This window comes from Paramisgurnus dabryanus, chromosome 11 (assembly GCF_030506205.2).
Source record: "Paramisgurnus dabryanus chromosome 11, PD_genome_1.1, whole genome shotgun sequence".
Classification (NCBI taxonomy): Eukaryota; Metazoa; Chordata; class Actinopteri; order Cypriniformes; family Cobitidae; genus Paramisgurnus; species Paramisgurnus dabryanus.
In genome coordinates, this window is record NC_133347.1 from 15,782,104 (window position 1) to 15,800,195 (window position 18,092).

Here is an 18,092-nt window from a genome sequence, read left to right on the forward strand (position 1 = left end):
ACTATCAAGATTTTTTGTCGCATAAAAAACATCCTGTGTGTAGATACACCTAATTTATTGGACATTATTTAATGTTTAAAATCAATAATTTCTTAAATACACTAAAACTATATAAAGTCAATTTTATGGTAAGTCGCCAGACAGCTATAGCATATTGACCTTTTTAGATAGAAGTGTTACAGAATTTTTAACCCAATTTTTTTTTTTTTACTTATTTTGACGTTGGCATCTAACCGCGAACATGGGGCAGTAAAGCGTAATGATAAATGCGGTTCAAATTTTGATTAGAAGAAGAGACAGCTCTCTCTGCTGTGCCTGCGTGAAATTCTACACCATGTATGTATCCATGATTACAACTCAAATTATGAACTAACAAATAGAAATGCATCTCTCACAAGCATTCAAATCGTTTTAACGTCTCATTGCTGTGGTTGTTAGTTTATCTGCGTACTTTTCTGAATTTGGTTTCCGGAGCTCGTGGTTCGTGTTGCTGCATGCTGTAAATGTATTTTGCAGATAAAACCAACGAAAATATTATAGCACACAATAACACATGCCCAGCCTTGTTTAGAAATGTTAAACCAACACCCTTTCCTTAGAAGGGCCAACTGTGGCGAATTAGTAGATGTGTTTGACTCCATGAGGCGCTGCGCAGTCTCTGCTATGGGAAGCCGATCGCCTCAAAAGAAGGACGAAACTGCGCCACTCGATTGATCCGCGCTGCGCGTACCAATTATATGCCCGGACCAATCAACAGACCCGCGCGACTGTCTGGATAGCGCAGAGATGAGTTGTTTACTTGCGCCACCCGATGGATAGCGCAGCGCGGACCAATTTGGACAGCGCTGCTCAGACCACAAACCTGCGCGACCAACTGGAGTAATTTACCCACAATTCTCTGCTAGTGGGACAAAACAGTGCCCTGCTGAAAAAACAGTAACACCATTACAGAAAATTCTAATGTTTTCCATTAAAATACCAACAGGAACCAGCTATAGCTTTTACCATTAAACCACTACACTGTAACGTTAGTGTGTTTTGGGCCATATTCCATTAGAACCAATAACATTCCCAATAAAACCAATAGAATTTCTGTGATGGTGTCTATTGGTTTTTAGCAGAGTGTTAGTGCTGTCAAAATATTATTACATATTAAAGATATATATGCTTTGACGTCATCCGCCTGTCGGTTCTTGCGGCGGCGCATAAAGTTGAACAAGACTATTTACTTATCCTCAAAAAAGAGAGAGACACATGGCATGAAAGGTAAGAACATTTTAGCTCCAAAAACAGTTTTTTCCTTTCAAAGTAAAATTTCTATGAGTACAAACTATTCTGAACAATTATAGATAGGTTTGAAAATATTTCACACATGTTTTAGTGCTTTAGCAAGCTACACAATTGAGTCTATACAGTTAGCATAATGTAAGCTCTTAACTGCTGGATCATGCTAATTGTTCAGACTTGTAGGTCTGGGGTGATTTGTGCCAAAGGGCCTGGGTTTAGTTGTGCCAGAGGTGATGTGCTCAAGAAACTACCCACACCCCAAAAACTTGGTGGTACAGCCATAAGACAGAATAAGTTTATATTCCCCTGCAGTATTGATCCAGACCACCTAGACCTACATACTCACAGGGGATAATCTGGAGAAGTGAGGAGATGGACATGCCTCATCAGTGTTTGGCTTAGGCCTATGCCATTTGTTTCATTTAGCTAACATTGATTTCAGTTTTGAGTTTGCACTATGTTATTAAAGAGAAGTTTTATTAAGTTTTTAAGTGGCCAAGTCACAATAGGATGTTTAGAAATTAGTCTAGTCACTTTATTCTTATATATTTCACTATTGACAGACAGCGTTCTGTGTATGTCAACAGGCATACAATTGCCTGCAATTATTCAGAAATATCATATTGTGTATTTAAGTTGTGTTTTCCCAAAAACTACAGAATATGACTTATTCCAACAGTTTAATAGAGTGATAATATCTAAATAAACCTTAATTGAGTAATTGTGTATTGAATTTGTCTTGCTTGAATATAGCATTACAGTTTATAACATAAAAATGTTCTGTTTTACTTCAGAAATCACCGGCACAATTTACCCCAACTTATTTTCCCTAAAGGCACAACTTACCCTGCACCAGGGGCAAGTTGTGCTACAAGACTACTTCTTCCCCAAAAGCTATATTTCTGAAACAATTTATTTCAGATCTAAAGTTATTGTTCTCAGGGATGCACAACATCCTGAAATTTATGTATATCCTTTAGTTGAAGGCATTACTGTCGTGGCCTCACTTTGAAGTCACTTTGAGTAAAAACTGGCACAACTCACCCCACTCTCCCCTAACTGTTTTCTTTATTTCACATATATCTTTAAAGATGTTTGTTTAACTTTTTGATTCAGTTCTATATGATCTGTTGGTTGTTGTATTTTATTCCAACGTTAGTGTTAAAAAACTGAAACATGAAGAGCTTCGACCAGTGTTGTTTACGACTTGCAAAATGGTCTATATCGCAGTGCTTGGTTGTTGGTAACAGTTGCGATATTAGCAATATGGATTGCGCTATCCATCGGGTGGCGCAAGGAAACTACTCATCTCTGCGCTATCCAGACAGTCGCGGCTCTGTCCATAGGGCCGCGCATATAATTGGTCAGCGCAGTGACGCAGTTTTGTCCTTCTTTTGATGAGATAGGCTTCCCATAGTTTTCGAATTGTTATCGCGGTACGATGTGCTTCACCGGTGCTGTATGGCTCTTAAAACGGTTCTTCTACGATTACGAGCAAAGAACCACTTTTGGTGCTTTATAGCACCGTTTGTTTTTAGAGTGTAGGGGCATTGCACAAGATCTTGGGCCCTATGCATAGGCAATCTTGATGGGCCCCCATGCCCCACCCTCATAATATATTCCAGACTTTTTAAGGGCCCTCTCTTCCCTTGGGGCCCTGGTAATCAGTACTGGTTTTACCCCCAGTCTGACGCCCCTGCTTGTGCCTGCTTGTGCTTCAATGCTGTGAAAAATGATCTTTTTTACTCATACTGTATTTAACTATATGTTTGAGATTAAATTGACTTTTTATGAATCTAACATTTGGCTTTGAAAATGACGTGGATGTCTTGTTGTTCACTGACCTGCTGTGTGTTGGAAATAACAGACTGCTATTGTGTCATATTGTGTCACAAGTGTTTTGAGGATACTGCTTGCAGACTGTTTTTGAAATCCATTTCTGCATCCTGCACTGCTGACTTCTGGAATTGGACGGCGGACTTTTTATGCTTGTTTAAATGCAATATCACTGTACTTTTATAAGCAAATTTTTCCATGTTTTCAAGTGACTACACAACTTTTTAGCTGTCCAGTCATGTGGTATTTAAAGCAAAACTGATTGATCTTTGTTGACTCCTGCCCTTGGCATGTGTACAGGTGTGATGGTGATGCCAGCAGCGCAGTTGTTCGATTTGAACCCCTTCATGAGCGCTGGGACTTGGTGGAAGTGTGTGCAAAGCTACTAAATGCCCAGTGGCAACGCAGCATGGAAGAGCGAATACACCTTCTCCGCCAATCGAGTCACAACTATCCTGTGTGTCTCCTCCTACTTAAAGGGAAGAGGGGGAGTCAAGATGAGAAGCTAATCGGCCACACTCGTTTGTTACGCGTACCGGAAAGCCGTAGCATGTTGCTGGAGGCTGTTGTGGTGTGTAGCACCCTACGGGGGATGGGATACGGGCGTGTCCTGATGGAAGGTGTAGAACGATATGCCAGGGGGCGGGGCTGCACCCGATTGTGCCTGAGTACCCATTATAAGCAACACTTCTACGCTCATCTGGGGTTTGTGCTGTCCAAGCCGGTCCTAAGCGTTGGATCACTGGCCTCCTCCATGCCTAAAGAGATGCTACAGAAGTTCTGTAGGACAGGAGAGAATGAGGAGAAAGAAGAGAAGGAGCAAGAGAGGAAGAGTGCTAAAGTTTCCTGGAAGTCATTACGCATTTGTACACCACCACCACCACCTCCTCTCCCTAAAATCTTCTGTCCTCCTCCACCCCCACTTCCTCCTAACTCCACTTCTTCTCCTCCACCACCTCCGTCTCTTTCTCCCACGTTTGTTAACCAGACTCTGGAACAAACGCCATACACAGACAACATAGGTCTGCCCATCTTCTGGATGCACAAGGACATTTGAGACTGATACACGTACCTTAAAAACAAAATTATTATTGGGGGATACACAAACAGTGTTTAATGGAAGATTGAATTTGCACTATATCGGACGTTTGATGTTTTCATGAGCTTCAATACCACAATGTATGGTTATACACAGTAAAAAAATAAAGTATGAGACTATGCACTAAAAATATAGGACACCAAGGCACTCTTCTTAATAATAAAACTGATTAATAAAGGTGCTAGTTCATAATGGAACTTAAAATATACCTATATGTATATATAATATAAAATGCGGTTTTATTATTAAGAAGAGTGCCTTGGTGTCCTATTGTTGTTTTTGATATTTTGCTTATTTACCAAAAAGCACCTTTGATTTATATACACTTTTTTGACATTCTGGATACTGTTTTGAACGCCATAGCCCACCAGCCCCTTCTTTGTGGGTGATTGTTTTTGCACTGAAAATATACTTGAATACCAACAAGTACCAATTAAATGTATAGTTCTACGTAATTTATCCCTTAGTGCACTTGAAAAAAGTATACTTAAACAAGTAATAGATTTTAATATGAATGGTATCTGAAAATAGCACAGTTGAGTACACTTAGATGTTCTTGGGGTGGTTTCCCCCAGACAGGGCTGAGGCCTAGTCCCAGACTACTTTAAAGCAACACTATGTATTTTCCATGTAAAAATGACTTACAGCTCCCCCATGTGGTTGAAAAGCGCAACAGTGCCTGGTATCAGACACTCTTCTGCAGGCAGGGGGAGGGGCGGGGCTGTGTTTCCTACCCTCCACCGCCACTTTCAGAGTGTGCTTGTAGCAGCTAGGAGGCTGCTCAGGTTGCAGCAACATTACAATTTGTCCAGTTAAAAGTTGTTCTATCACTGAAATAATTTTAGAGAAATTACTTAAAGGTAAAAAAACTACATAGTGTTGCTTTAAATGTTAGTATTGTCTTGATCGAAAACAACTTGCTCTGAAATCTTAAAATATATCTGTGCCAGTGTTGTGTCTCAAGATGCACACCAGTAATGTTTATTTATAAATTATGCTTTTAAAAATGACTTAAATATCCGCATTTAACTAAGGCCTAGTCCCTGTCTAGGAAACCACCCCCTTAAGTTTATCTTAAGAAGCACTAAATACAATTTTTTTTGTATTAAGTATAAAATTAGTGCATGAAAATAGTATATTTACTAAGCATATTTTTATTAATAAAGTGTTCTTTTATTTTCATTTAGGATTGAAGTTAGTTATTGTTTGTTGGTTATCACCACTGAGAGTTGGCTAGTTATAGCATTTACTGATTGTTCTTTTAATAAACTTTGGATAAATCAGTAAATCAGAGTGTCTGCATTTATTTGGAATGGGTGTTTTTTTTAGGGAAGGGCTTAATATATTTATCTGATTGGGTGATTGTGATCGTAAGGGGTAGTACATAAAAATACTGCAGTGTTTTGTTTTTTAACAAAACTGCTGACAAAAGTGGTGATGCACAAAGGACCTCTTTACTATTTGGAGTGTAAGGAGATAACTATGTGAGGTAAAATGCAGTGGTATTGTTTGGTCATCTATTAAAGGGTTAATAATGGTAAGTGTTTATTATTATTCCTTTTCACAACCTAAATAAATTTGAACAAAGAACCCTGCTAGAGTAAACTAAAGATTTTTTGTCACATAAAAACCATCATGTGTGTAGATACACTGAATTCATTTGTTGGACATAATGTTTAAAAATTAATGTTTTGAATAATTTCTTAAATACGCTAAAACTATATAAAGTCAATTTTATGGTAAATCTCCAGACAGCTACAGCATCTTGACCTTTTTAGATAGAAGTGTTACAGAAGTTTGTAAGAAAATGTTAAACTTATTTTGACCACTGGCGTCTTTAGCATTGGATAGAACTGAACGCGTGCAATAGGGGGCAGTAAAGCGCCTCACAATGATAAATGCGGTTCACAATCCTACTAGAAGAAGAGACAGCTCTCTCTGCTGTGTCTGCGTGAAATTTAACACCATGTAGGTATCAATGATTACAACTTATTTTTAACTCACATATAGAAATGCACGTGTCTCTCAAAAGCATCCAAATCGGTTTAACCCCTCATTGCTGTGGTTGTTAGTTTATCTGCATACTTTTCTGAATTTGGTTTCCGGATTGTTTGTGTGTCGTGGTGTGTTCGTGTTGCTGCATGCTGTAAATGTATTTCGCAGATACACGCCAATCTTATAGCACATAATAGCACATGCGTGTCTGGTATGTTTAGAAATGTTAAATCAACACCCTTTCGTTAGTCAGGCGGACTGTGGCGAATGAATCGGTGTGTTCGACTTCATGGGGCGCTGCGCAGACCCTGCATCAAAGTACCGCGAGAGCATAGCTTTCGAATCGTTATCGCGGTACTTTGATGTCATACGCCGATTGGCCTGCGCAGCACTGTACAAAGTCGAACACATCATGTAAGTATTGCTCCAACACTCGAGATGAATATATATTTATTTTTCTCTGTGTTTGGCTGTCCATCCATCAGCATATAACATGAATCATATAATCATTGACCAGAAACCATATAAGCAGCACAATCTTGTACTGTGCCTTAAAACTTAAGTAAACCCACAAACTTCTCGTCAGCATTCACACTTGTCAAACACAAAAAACTGTTAAAAGCAGTTTCCTTTCATTGGTGACTTAGAACCACCCTCACTAATACAAGAAAGCTCACTTAACTGATCCCAGGTCAGTGTTCGTGTGTCTTTTTACAATCATTATTCTTATACTTAAGCAGCTGTTTCCTGATTTTAACCCTCAGTTGCATGAGGGTCAGTTTTGAAACTGTTAACTGGCATTTCTGTCTCTCTGAACTCCGCAGGTGAGGCTGGTTATTTATTTAATTTATCACACACTTGCTTGTGTTTACACACTGTGTTACTTGAGTAGATTTGTGTTTTTTTTTTTTTTATCGTGAATGTTTATTTAACATTGTGCATTTGAAACAGAACTTTGAAGGGTCTTGCGCGGTTCTTACACTTAATCGTATTTATGTTTATACGTGTAAGATGGTTTGAAGTAATATGACGTGACACCTATTTTTGTGTGCATCTACCTGCACACAAAGCTGATTGTAACCATTGACTTCCATAGTAGGAAAACAAATATTATCAAAGTATTGTGATAAATGATGAAAAAGATCAATTGTGGTAAGCAAAAAGTTGACGATACCCATTGAGTTCCTTTTTATTAGTTTTTCCTGCTATGGAAGTCAATGGTTAAAATCAGCTGTGTGTTTACCATCATTTATCAAAACATCTTCTTTTGTGTTCATCAGAAAAAAGAAATTCATACAGATTTAGATCAACATGAGAATGAGAAAATGATGACAGAGTTTTCATTTTTGGGTCAACTCTCCCTTTAAAAAAGTTATCGGGTCATTTATATTGCTTTTAATTTCGAGATGTCATCAGTTGTTTTTTGCTATATGAAATTTTATATTAATAGAAGCCGAGGTATCACACATTTAAAAAACCCAACAGCCACACATTCACACCACAGTTTCCTCTGATACACGTCATGAGAAAGAATGTGCTAATGTATTTTATATGGGGGCATATAGTGTGAGACTAAAATGCATGTTTAAGTTGCCTTAATTTAAAAACATCTCGTATTGACCTATCTTAACATATATCAGTGCCGTTGTTTTGTCTCAAGATGCACGCCAGTATTAATTTTTTGTCAAGTATGTTTGAAAAACTACTTAAATGTCCTACTAAAACTAAGGTCTAGTCCTGGATTAATATAAACTCTGTCTCCGCCCAATGGTGTTTGAAAAAAAGTCTAGTACCTACGAAAGGAACTGTTGCAATTGATCTTGCTTGTGCCTGCTTGTGCTTTAATGCTGTGAAAAAAAAACGATCACACTGTGTATTTAACTATATGTTTGAGATTAAATTGCCTTTTTATGAATCTAACATTTGCCTTTGAAAATGACGTGGATGTCTTGATGATCACTGACCTGCTGTGTTTTGGAAATAACAGACAGCTATTGTGTCATATTGTGTCACAATTGTTTGAGGATACTGCTTGCAGACTGTTTTTGAAATCCATTTCTGCATCCTGCACTGCTGACTGCTGGAGTTGGACGGGCGGACTATGTGCATGTTAAAATGCAATATCACTGTACATTTTTTTTCCAGCAAGTTTTCAAGTAACTACACAACTTTTTAGCTGTCCAGTCATGTGGTATCTAAAGCAAAACTGAGTGATCTCTGTTGACTCCTGCCCTTGGCGTGTGTACAGGTGTGATGGTGATGCCAGCAGCGCAGTTGTTCGAATTGAACCCCTTCATGAGCGCTGGGACTTGGTGGAAGTGTGCTCAGAGCTTTTAAATGTCCAGTGGAAACGCAGCACGGGAGCTCGAATTCACTCCCTCCGCCAATCGAGTCACAACTATCCTGTGTGTCTCCTCCTACTAAATGGGAAGAGGGGGAGTCAAGATGAGAAACTAATCGGCCACGCCCGTTTGTCCCGCGTACTGGGAAGTCGTAGCCTGTTCGTGGAGTCTGTTGTGGTGTGTAGCACCCTACGGGGGATGGGATACGGGCGTGTCCTGATGGAAGGTGTAGAACGATATGCCAGGGGGCGGGGCTGCACCCGATTGTGCCTAACTACCCACGATATGCAACACTTCTACGCTCATCTGGGGTTTGTGCTGTCTAAACCGGTCCAAAGTGTTGGAACACTGGCATCCTTCATGCCTGAGGAGATGCTACACAAGTTCTGTAGGACAGGAGAGAATGAGGAGAAAGAAGAGGAGGAGCAAGAGAGGAAGAGTGCTAAAGTGTCCTCGAAGTCATTAAGCAATTGTACACCACCACCACCACCTCCTCTTCCTACAATCTTCTGTCCTCCTCCACCCCCACTTCCTCCTAACTCCACTTCTTCTCCTCCACCACCTCCGTCTCTTCCTCCCATGTCTTGGACTCCAGTTAACCAGACTCTGGAACAAACGCCATACACGGACAACAGAGGTCTGCCCATCTTCTGGATGCACAAGGACATTTGAGACTGATAGACATACCTTAAAAACAGAATTATTCAGGGATGCACAAACAGTGTTTAATGGACAAGAAAGATCCCATAAACCTGCTCGTCAAGACTCCACTCCACATACTGTACTGTGACAATCTTAATACCAACGTGCCTTAATATTAAAGTTTACTTGTATTTATTTAGTTTTTATTTTAAAGTCATTGAAAAGGATTTTCAGAGAATAAAAACTTTCGTTCGATAGTGTTCGTTCTCATCATTTTTGAATTTGCAGTATATCGGACGTTTAATGTTTTCATGAGCTCCTTCAGTACCACAATGTATGGTTATGCAAAGGTAAAAATAAAGTATAAAACTAAGCACAAAAAAAATACTTGAATACCAGCAAGTACTAATTAAATGTATAGTTCTACGTCATTTAGTGCACTTGAAAAAAGTATGCTAAAACAAGTAATAGATTTAAATATGAACGGTATCTGAAATGTTCTTGGGGAGGTTTCCCAGACAGGCCTCAAGCTTAGTCCCAGACTACCTTAGATGTTCTTGGGGCGGCTTTCCGAAAACAACTTGCTCTGACATCTCTTAAAATATATCAGTGTGAGTGTAGTGTCTCTAGAAGCAGGTTTATTTTTAAATTATGCTTTTAAAAATGATTTAAATATCCCAATTTAACTAAGGCCTAGTCCCTGTCCAGGAAACCATCCCCTTAAGATTATCTTTAGAAGTACTAAATTCAATTTTTGGATATTAAGTATAAAATTAGTGCATGAAATTAGTATATTTACTTAGCATATTTTAAAGGGACACAAGGCAGCATTTTTATGTTAAAGCTCACGTAACACACGCTGTTTCTGCATTTCTGATATTAATCTGGAGTACCTATGGAGTAGTATGACATCCTTTATATCTCTGAAGAGTCTTTAGTTTAATCAGATTTAAAGAAGAAAGATTAGCTTTACCGAATCTTTCCGATAACGTACGAAAAAATGAAGAAGGAGGAGTTATAACACGGGAGGAGCGAGTACGAGTCATGCAACACTATACAACACTGTTTTAACTTATGATTCACTACATGTTCGTGTCATTTATATAATATACACGCGCCTATTTCCAACATAAGACAGAAGTCTTACTTACCACGTGTAACTCGTCATCAAACACACACGCAAAACTCCGCTGCTAATCCGGATAATAAACTATATCCATTGTTTCCATAAGGCTGGATGTCTTCTCCTTACATCCAAAAACACACTTCTTGTTGTGCCATTGTTGACTTTTGAAATTAAACAAAGCTGAGTGGCGTAATAAGCTGTTAGCAAGCTCTAGCGTCTCCCGCTGACTGACGGCTGGGCGGGGTTTTCCGGGTGAAGTTTTCCGGCGGAAGCCCATATAAAGAAGTGATACGTATCGAAAACCCCTGAAACTTCAGTTAGAACCGTAATCGAAAAAAATTAGCCGAAACTTGTACGAACCCTGGCGAAGTGCATTCGGCACAGAAATACTCTGAAACACGCCCAACTGCATTTTTGACACTTTGCCTACGTTTAGCATGAGGAAACAACTCTATAACTGTGTTAATAAGTCAGAATGCTTGAAATACCATTAAACCCCCCCTTTAATAAATCATCTTCGTAAGTCGGTATATGGTTAAATGACTCATTACATGACGAATGAAGACTCTCTCGCCCGCCCCTACCATCTGTAGGAAGAATACCCCACTTGCAAGTTCGCTGTATCCGACCCGGTGTCCTTCAGTCTCGTATAGTCTTAGATATAGAACGCATTCACTCCCAGACACTAGGGGGAGCTAGTAGAGAAATAATACTCAGACTTGCCTTGTGTGCCTTTAATTAATAAAGTGTATTTTAGTGCACTTTTACATTACCAGGGCAAACATTATATAAAAAATGGTGCTATACAGCACCAAAAGTGGTTCTTTGCTTGTAATCATAGAAGAACCGATTTTAGTGCCATATAGCACCTGTGTAGAACCACATAGTGCCATGTAGAACCATATTTGGTGCTATATGGCCCCCATATGGTTCTACACAGGTGCTTCACCGGTGCTATATGGCACTAAAAACGGTTCTTCTATGATTACAAGCAAAGAACCACTTTAAGTGCTATATAGCACCATTTTTTTTAGAGTTTATATTATATAATGTTTGCCCTGGTAATGTAAAAGTGTACTAATGATGGGTTGTTTTAACCCAATGTTGGGTCAAATAGAAACATTTTCTGGGTTAATTTTAAATGGAAAATAAATTCATTGAAAATAACCCAGCATTTTTTTGTGTATATATCTACAAAAGCGTATGGTGATTTACATTGTGCTAATCTTAAACACTTGGGGCGGCTTCTTAGACAGGGTTTAGATTAATTCAGGACTACGCCTTTATTATATTAGGGGGTGGTTTTCCGAACAGGGATTATCTTAAACCAGAACTAGGCCTTAGTTTAATTAGGAAATATAACCAGTTTTAACAAACATGCCTTACTAAAAACATTACTTGTGTGCATTTTGAGGCAAAACAAAGGGCCTTGATGTATATTAAGATATGTCAGTGCAAGTTGTTTTTTAGTTTAGACAGCTCTTACAGCTAGTTTAATCACTGTCCGGGAAACCGCCCCTAGGACATTTAAAGGGGACATTTCACAAGGCTTTTTATAAAAAAGTCCCCAGAGTACATGTGTGAAGTTCTAGCTCAAAATACCCCATAGATAATTTATTATAGCATGTTTAAAATTGCAGAGTTGAAGGTGTGAGCAAATATGTGTCTCTTTAAATGCAAATTAGTTTATCTCTGCACTAAATGGCAGTGTCATGGTTTGAAAGTGCAGATTAGGGGCGGTCTTATCCCCATCTGACATCACAAGGGGAGCCAAATTTCACTGACCTATTTTTTCACATGCTTGCAAAGAATGGTTTACCAAAACTTGGGCTGCTTCCACATACCCACACTTGTAGTCTTTACACTTGACCACTTAACTCTTAACTACTAACATGATGTATATCCTGTGTTTGGACCAAGTGTTTTAGTCGGTGTGAAGATCTCAAGCGTGTATGTAGAATTATTCACACGATTGGGCACACTTAGCAAGTGTAAAAATGTCAATCCAGGCAATGGCAGCAATTTGCACCAAAATGTGTTCGTTTTTTATTCAGGCTACTTAAAATATATATTTTAAAGTTTTTCTTTAAATCAAATGAGCACATAATCACTCATGAAATGAACATTTGCTGAACTTAAATATTATTATCACTTCATTATCAACTTTCAGAAGCAGAATTCTTTGCACTGTAAAAAACCTCTTCATTTTGTGCATGCAGCTTTATTAAAGTTTGTTTATATAGTAGTCCCTGAATAAACGACACAATTAATGTCGTTTCTAATTATGTGATAAAAGCATTTACAGATATTTTACAAAATACATGCTGGCACCAATGAAATGTGCAACACTTTCGTTTTACTACAAATTCAAGGCTAAGCGTATCCCATCATGCATCATGTTTTGGATGTAAATCCAAACCTCGCGAGATGCCCCAGAAACTTTTATTATAAGTTAATAAATGGATATTACTACTTATATATGAGATAGTGTGGGTTAAGGGCACTGCACTTTGCCACTTTTAAGACATGGGACAGTCTTGCCCACTTACTTCCTGTCGGGTGCACGCACTCTCCAGTGGCCAAGACCGCAAGTGTGGGTATTTGGATGCAGCCTAAGTTATTGGGTTGTTCGTTTTCACATTTTCTAGGTTGATAGAAGCACTGTGGACCCAATTATAGCACTTAAACATGGAAAAAGTCAGATTTTCATGATATGTCCCCTTTAAGTAGTTTTAAAAACAAACCTTACAAAAAACAATGCAGGTGTGCATCTTGAGACAAAACAACGGCACTGATATATGTTTAGATAGGTCGGTAAAATGTGTTTTATAAATTTAGGCAACTCAGACATTCATTGTAGTCTGGGACTACTGTCCAGGAAACTTCACCTTAATTGTTCAGTAACTACATAAATCTGTTTTTAGATTATTACTGCAGGATATATGATTAACAAACAAGTCTGTGTGTATTTTTTTAGGCATGCTTTTTGGATTCTGTATACGCCGTGGCATCCTCACCTTAGCGCTCTCACTCCTTTTATCCCCCAGCAACCCTTCTGAAAACACGGTGAAGGGGGCTGAATCTGTAATCCGTAGGAATGACTTTTCAGTCATCTGGAATATGCCTACAGCTCGATGCCAGCGTCGATACGACGTCTCTCTGCCACTGCACCAGTACAACATCATACATAACTCTGAGCAGAGATTTCTGGGTATGAACATGAGCATATTTTACCAGCGACGTTTGGGCCTCTACCCCTACATAAACCGTAAAGGGTCAAAGGTTAACGGTGGGGTACCTCAGCGAGGAAACCTAAAGTCTCATCTTATTTTGGCTGAGGCGCAGATTACTGAAGTCTTCAAACGGACATTCAGCGGGTTAGCTGTTCTAGATTGGGAAGCGTGGGCACCCATATGGATGTGGAACTTTGGAAACCGAATGGAATATCGGAAACTTTCAAAGCAGCTCGTCAGATGGAGCCATCCAGAGATGTTAGCGGAGGAAGTGACATCAGAGGCAAAGAAAGAGTTTGAGACAGCTGCAACTGCATTTATGGCAGAGACTCTGCATCTTGGTGTTCACCTCTGCCCTGAGGGATTATGGGGGTTTTACGCATTTCCTAGTTGCTACAACAACCGTGGCCAAGGAGAGAGCGGCTACACGGGGCAGTGCCACAATGGCACTGAGAAGATGAATGACAGACTGGCGAAACTATGGCAAGAGTCCACCGCCCTGTATCCAAGCATTTATTTGTTGGGTAAGCTAGCTGGGCACAAAGATGCTCAACTCATGGTGAGACACCGTGTGTTAGAGGCCCTTCGTGTGGCATCCCATCATTCACCTGGCAGTAAAGCACTTCCTGTGTTTCCTTATGCCAGAGTGGCGTTCATACACACACTGGCGTTCCTGAATAAGGTACACACACACACATACAAGTGGAACATACTAGCTTACATTAGTGATGCACCATAAAGCAATCACTATTACTTGAGTAGTATGTGTGCCTATGTTTTTGCAGACAGATCTGGAGCATACACTAGGTGAGAGCGCTGCTTTAGGTGCATCTGGAGTTGTCTTATGGGGTGAGCTGAGTTTTGCCAAGTCAAAGGTCAGTGTGTGTGGATTCGTGGGCTCATCTTACCTTCTATGTTTTGACCTATTGCTTTATCAGCAACTCTGAGTTTAGATGTCTGCAGTACACTCAATTAAAATGTGACTAACTAATGCAGTATGCTTCTTTTTCTCCAGAGGCAATGTACCCTCCTGCGCAACTACCTACAGTCAGTATTAGGGGATTATGTTGCCGCCCTTCAGGCTGCTGTGAGGAGCTGCAGCAATAGACTGTGTAATGCCAATGGACGATGTACCCGGCGTGACCCTCACTCGGGTTACATGATACCTCTCCTCCATGACAATTACAAAGCTGATTTTCTCAGCGACATGAGAAGAAAATTCAAGTGCGTGTGTTATGAAGGATGGAGTGGAGGGAAGTGTAAAAAACAAGAGTGAGCAAATGCATTTTTTCACTCTCATGTTGTTTCAAACCTGTATACATTTATTTTTACTGATGAACACGAAGGAAGGTATTTTGAGGAACGTTTGTAACCAAACCAATCATGAGCCCCATTCACTTCCATAGTAGGAAAAAATAATACTATGAAAGTGAATGGGGCTCATGATCGGTTTGGTTTCAAACATTCCTCAAATATCTTCTTGTGTTCATCAAAATAAAGAAACGTAGACAGGTTTGTAACAACATGAGGGTGCATAAATGATGACAGTTCACCTAAAAATGAAAACTACCCATTGCTGGGTTGTTTTAACCCAACTTCTGGGTTAATTATACCCTATGGGTGCATAAAAACAACCCAACCTTGGGTCATTTTTAACCCAGCATGTGTTCTGTCCAATATTTACCCATTATGGGTCAAAAATAACCCAGCCATTTTAGAGTGAACCCTTAAGTTGTTTCAAACCTTTACAAAATTCAATGTTCTGCGGAACACACACAAGAAAAATGTTGTGAAATGTTCGTAGCCAGTTTCAGCACCACTGACTTCTTCAGTTCCTTACTATGGAAGTGAATGGTGCTTCCTGCTTGATTACAAATATCTTCATTTGTATTCAGCAGAACAAAGAAATGTATACAAGTTTGTAAAAAGTAAATAATGACAGAATTTTCCATTTTGGGTGAACTATCCCTTTAAATAGCTATTGGGTGGTATTTGACAATAGCAAGTAGCCTGCACGGCCTGTGTGATGGAAAATAAAAAAATCTGATAAAAGATAAACACACAATGTTTTTATTTGAAATAATGTGTACCAATGAATTGTTCACAGTAAGACTAATACATTAAAAATGAAATGGTTTAATTGAAGTGCATTAAAAAAAAACAGAATTAGCATGTAAGCATGTTGTCATTTATATTTTTTCAATTTTATAATTCAATAATTTGTTTATTCTCTTTGTTTAAATTTTTTGACATTATCATGCTCCTTATAATAATATACACATATATACAATTTCATTCAATAGTCCTCGCATGTGAAATATTTATCTTGTACCTTGCAAAGGAGAATGATGTCTCAAACTTCCTAACTATGAGATATTTTAGTTCGTTTTAGCCATTGCAGTGTATAAGGGCAGCATCTACATTGGACAGAAGTGGAATGATAAGAACCCAGAACTACTAATACTGATAACTATTCATTTGCAGTTGATTCAGATTTTCTCTGTTGGGCATCATTTCTTCATGGCTTAAAGTGCGACACAGTATAAGAAGATCCAGTAATTTCGCAGATCTTGTTCTTTTAAAAAATACTTGATCAAGTGGGTTTTATATTAAATGCAGTTTGTAGCTATGAAAAAAATTATTTTCTTTCTATGTTATCTCTATCTGATATAGTAGTGACTTTATAAATAATGTAGCAAATTGACATCATGATGCATCATGTTATTAACCACAATACTGGTGAAAAATCTATTTATCGCTACATTGCATAAAAACAAACAGGCCAAGTAAATGTTTTTAAGTAAAATAATGGACCAATAAATATCGTGAATCAAAAACAAGTCAGAAAACCACACGTGTTGATGAGGTTCTCAATCATTACCAGACTTTTGATCAGCGTTCATCTCTCAGTGTTGTCACAGATCAGCTGTGGCTTTGTTTAATACTGCATGTTATCATTGTCGCTGCTCATTGCCTATTGTGGTTAGGTTGAGGTTCAGCTGTTGTAAATTTGGAGATTTCCTCAGATGGTTCCTGTTTCTGTTTCACCATCTCCACAAGTGTTTGAAGAGTAATGCTCTGCTGAACTGGAGGTTAGTAGTCGGAAACAATCGTTATATCACCCAGTAACAACATATGTTTCATCAACACAATTTTAGTACTACAAGTTAAAGAAATATCTTTGAATTGATTCCCCTAAGTTTAGTCTATAAAACACTCATTATGATTATGATTTCATTATGAAACAAAAATTGAGAGAAGTTAACAAAAGAGATCTTCTCACCTAATATAACGAAGATAAGAATGAGCATAAGGAGGAATACAATGACGGCAGCAAATGCCCAAAAATACCGACACCTAGTAGAAGTGCAAGTGTCATTCAGCCTGCTCAAAAAGGGCCTTTGCACCGGTTGCCTTGTTTGATAAGCAGCTCCCCTGTCTTGCATCTGAAGGGTCCCATTGGTGGATGGAGGTGGTGGACGGGGTGGCACAACACCTGTGAATGAGAAGATCTCTATCAGGATTAAAAATCATAAACTTTACTTAGTACCTTTCAATGTTTGTTTGTGCCAGGACTGTTTGTATCAGATCTTACACAGTATTAGAGAGGTCGATATACCTTTAGAGTGGTGCTCGGGGTGTGCACGGTGCAGGTCACTAATAGACTCCACTGAATGGAGCTCAATCTCTGTCAGGTCTCGCTCACTGACACGGACAAATGCCGGAGGAGGAGAAGGAGTTGACTTCATCATCACTCCCACCACTTAAAATTGCAGGAGAGAGTAAAATTACAATGCTGAGATCATGTGTTCAATCCCAGGGAACACACATACTGAGAAAATGTTTACTTAAATGCTTTGTACATCGCTTTGGATAAAAGTGTCTGCCACATGCATGCACCCTTATGACAATTAACCATGTTTTTTTGTGGTAAAAGTGTAGTAACCATGGTTTAGGTATGGGTTTTGAAAGCCAAGGTTGTTTTGTGGTAACCATAGTTTGTTTGTTTTTTTAACTGTATTAAAACCATGGTTAATTTTTGTAAAGGGAAAAATGTAGATTGTTTGTTTCAAAGGCAGGAATAGTTCCCTTCACTTAACACTTTATTGCAAAACCATATATTTTCACAATAGTCTCTCGGGTATGAATTTAGGCCCACTGCATGTGAATTTATGTTAAGTTTTCGTGTATCTCCTACATTTCTTTAAGTAGGCAAAACGTTTTTAAGTCTGTTTGGACGGTTTGGGACTTACCCTCAGGTGGTGTCTTCATCAAACGCTAGACGACGTCTGTTTGTCTCCGTGTTGTTTACAAATAATTCCTACACCACAAAGAGTTTTGGCCTGTAAACTATTTGACGGTGGTTGTTGCATACAGTCTGAACAGGGTGCGACTGGCACCTCTGCCCCCAGACACAGCACAAAAAAATCCCCGGACTCAAAATAGCCCCAGGCTTATGGACGAGTAGCAGTGATATTTATAGATTTTGGGCCAAACAGTCATTCAGTTACAAGCACACTGCGTACAACGTG

At 39.0% G+C, this 18,092-nt stretch overlaps 4 protein-coding genes across 5 annotated transcripts; 3 read left to right on the top strand and 1 right to left on the bottom strand.

Annotated features, from left to right (window-relative positions):
• Positions 1-257: 257 nt before the first annotated feature.
• LOC135729438 (N-alpha-acetyltransferase 80-like) lies at positions 258-5,446 on the top strand. Its single transcript, XM_065247108.1, has 2 exons — positions 258-336; positions 3,424-5,446. Exons 1-2 carry the CDS (start codon positions 260-262, stop codon positions 4,178-4,180), a joined length of 834 nt encoding a protein of 277 aa, XP_065103180.1. The 5' UTR covers positions 258-259; the 3' UTR covers positions 4,181-5,446.
• Positions 5,447-6,144: 698 nt separating this feature from the next.
• LOC135729440 (N-alpha-acetyltransferase 80-like) lies at positions 6,145-9,458 on the top strand. The gene is made up of 2 exons (XM_065247110.1): positions 6,145-6,190; positions 8,466-9,458. Coding segments are annotated over exons 1-2 (768 nt in total). The 5' UTR covers positions 6,145-6,188; the 3' UTR covers positions 9,232-9,458.
• On the top strand, positions 6,209-14,928 carry hyal3 (hyaluronidase 3). Its single transcript, XM_065247109.2, has 4 exons — positions 6,209-7,041; positions 13,305-14,242; positions 14,346-14,435; positions 14,576-14,928. The coding sequence occupies exons 2-4, from the start codon at positions 13,307-13,309 to the stop codon at positions 14,834-14,836; spliced, it is 1,287 nt and encodes a 428-aa protein (XP_065103181.1). The 5' UTR covers positions 6,209-7,041; positions 13,305-13,306; the 3' UTR covers positions 14,837-14,928.
• A 686-nt stretch (positions 14,929-15,614) lies between these two features.
• LOC135729443 (uncharacterized) lies at positions 15,615-18,012 on the bottom strand. 2 transcript variants are annotated; one of them, XR_010525682.1, is made up of 5 exons: positions 17,814-18,012; positions 17,180-17,323; positions 16,844-17,056; positions 16,442-16,646; positions 15,615-15,977 (listed from the first exon to the last, which is right to left on the bottom strand). XR_010525682.1 is itself a non-coding variant. In XM_065247112.1 (4 exons), the coding sequence occupies exons 1-4, from the start codon at positions 17,830-17,832 to the stop codon at positions 16,528-16,530; spliced, it is 495 nt and encodes a 164-aa protein (XP_065103184.1). In that variant the 5' UTR covers positions 17,833-18,010; the 3' UTR covers positions 15,615-16,527. The 2 variants fall into 2 exon arrangements, 1 of the variants encoding a protein (XP_065103184.1); XM_065247112.1 differs by having other exon boundaries at positions 15,615-16,646; positions 17,814-18,010.
• Positions 18,013-18,092: the final 80 nt, after the last annotated feature.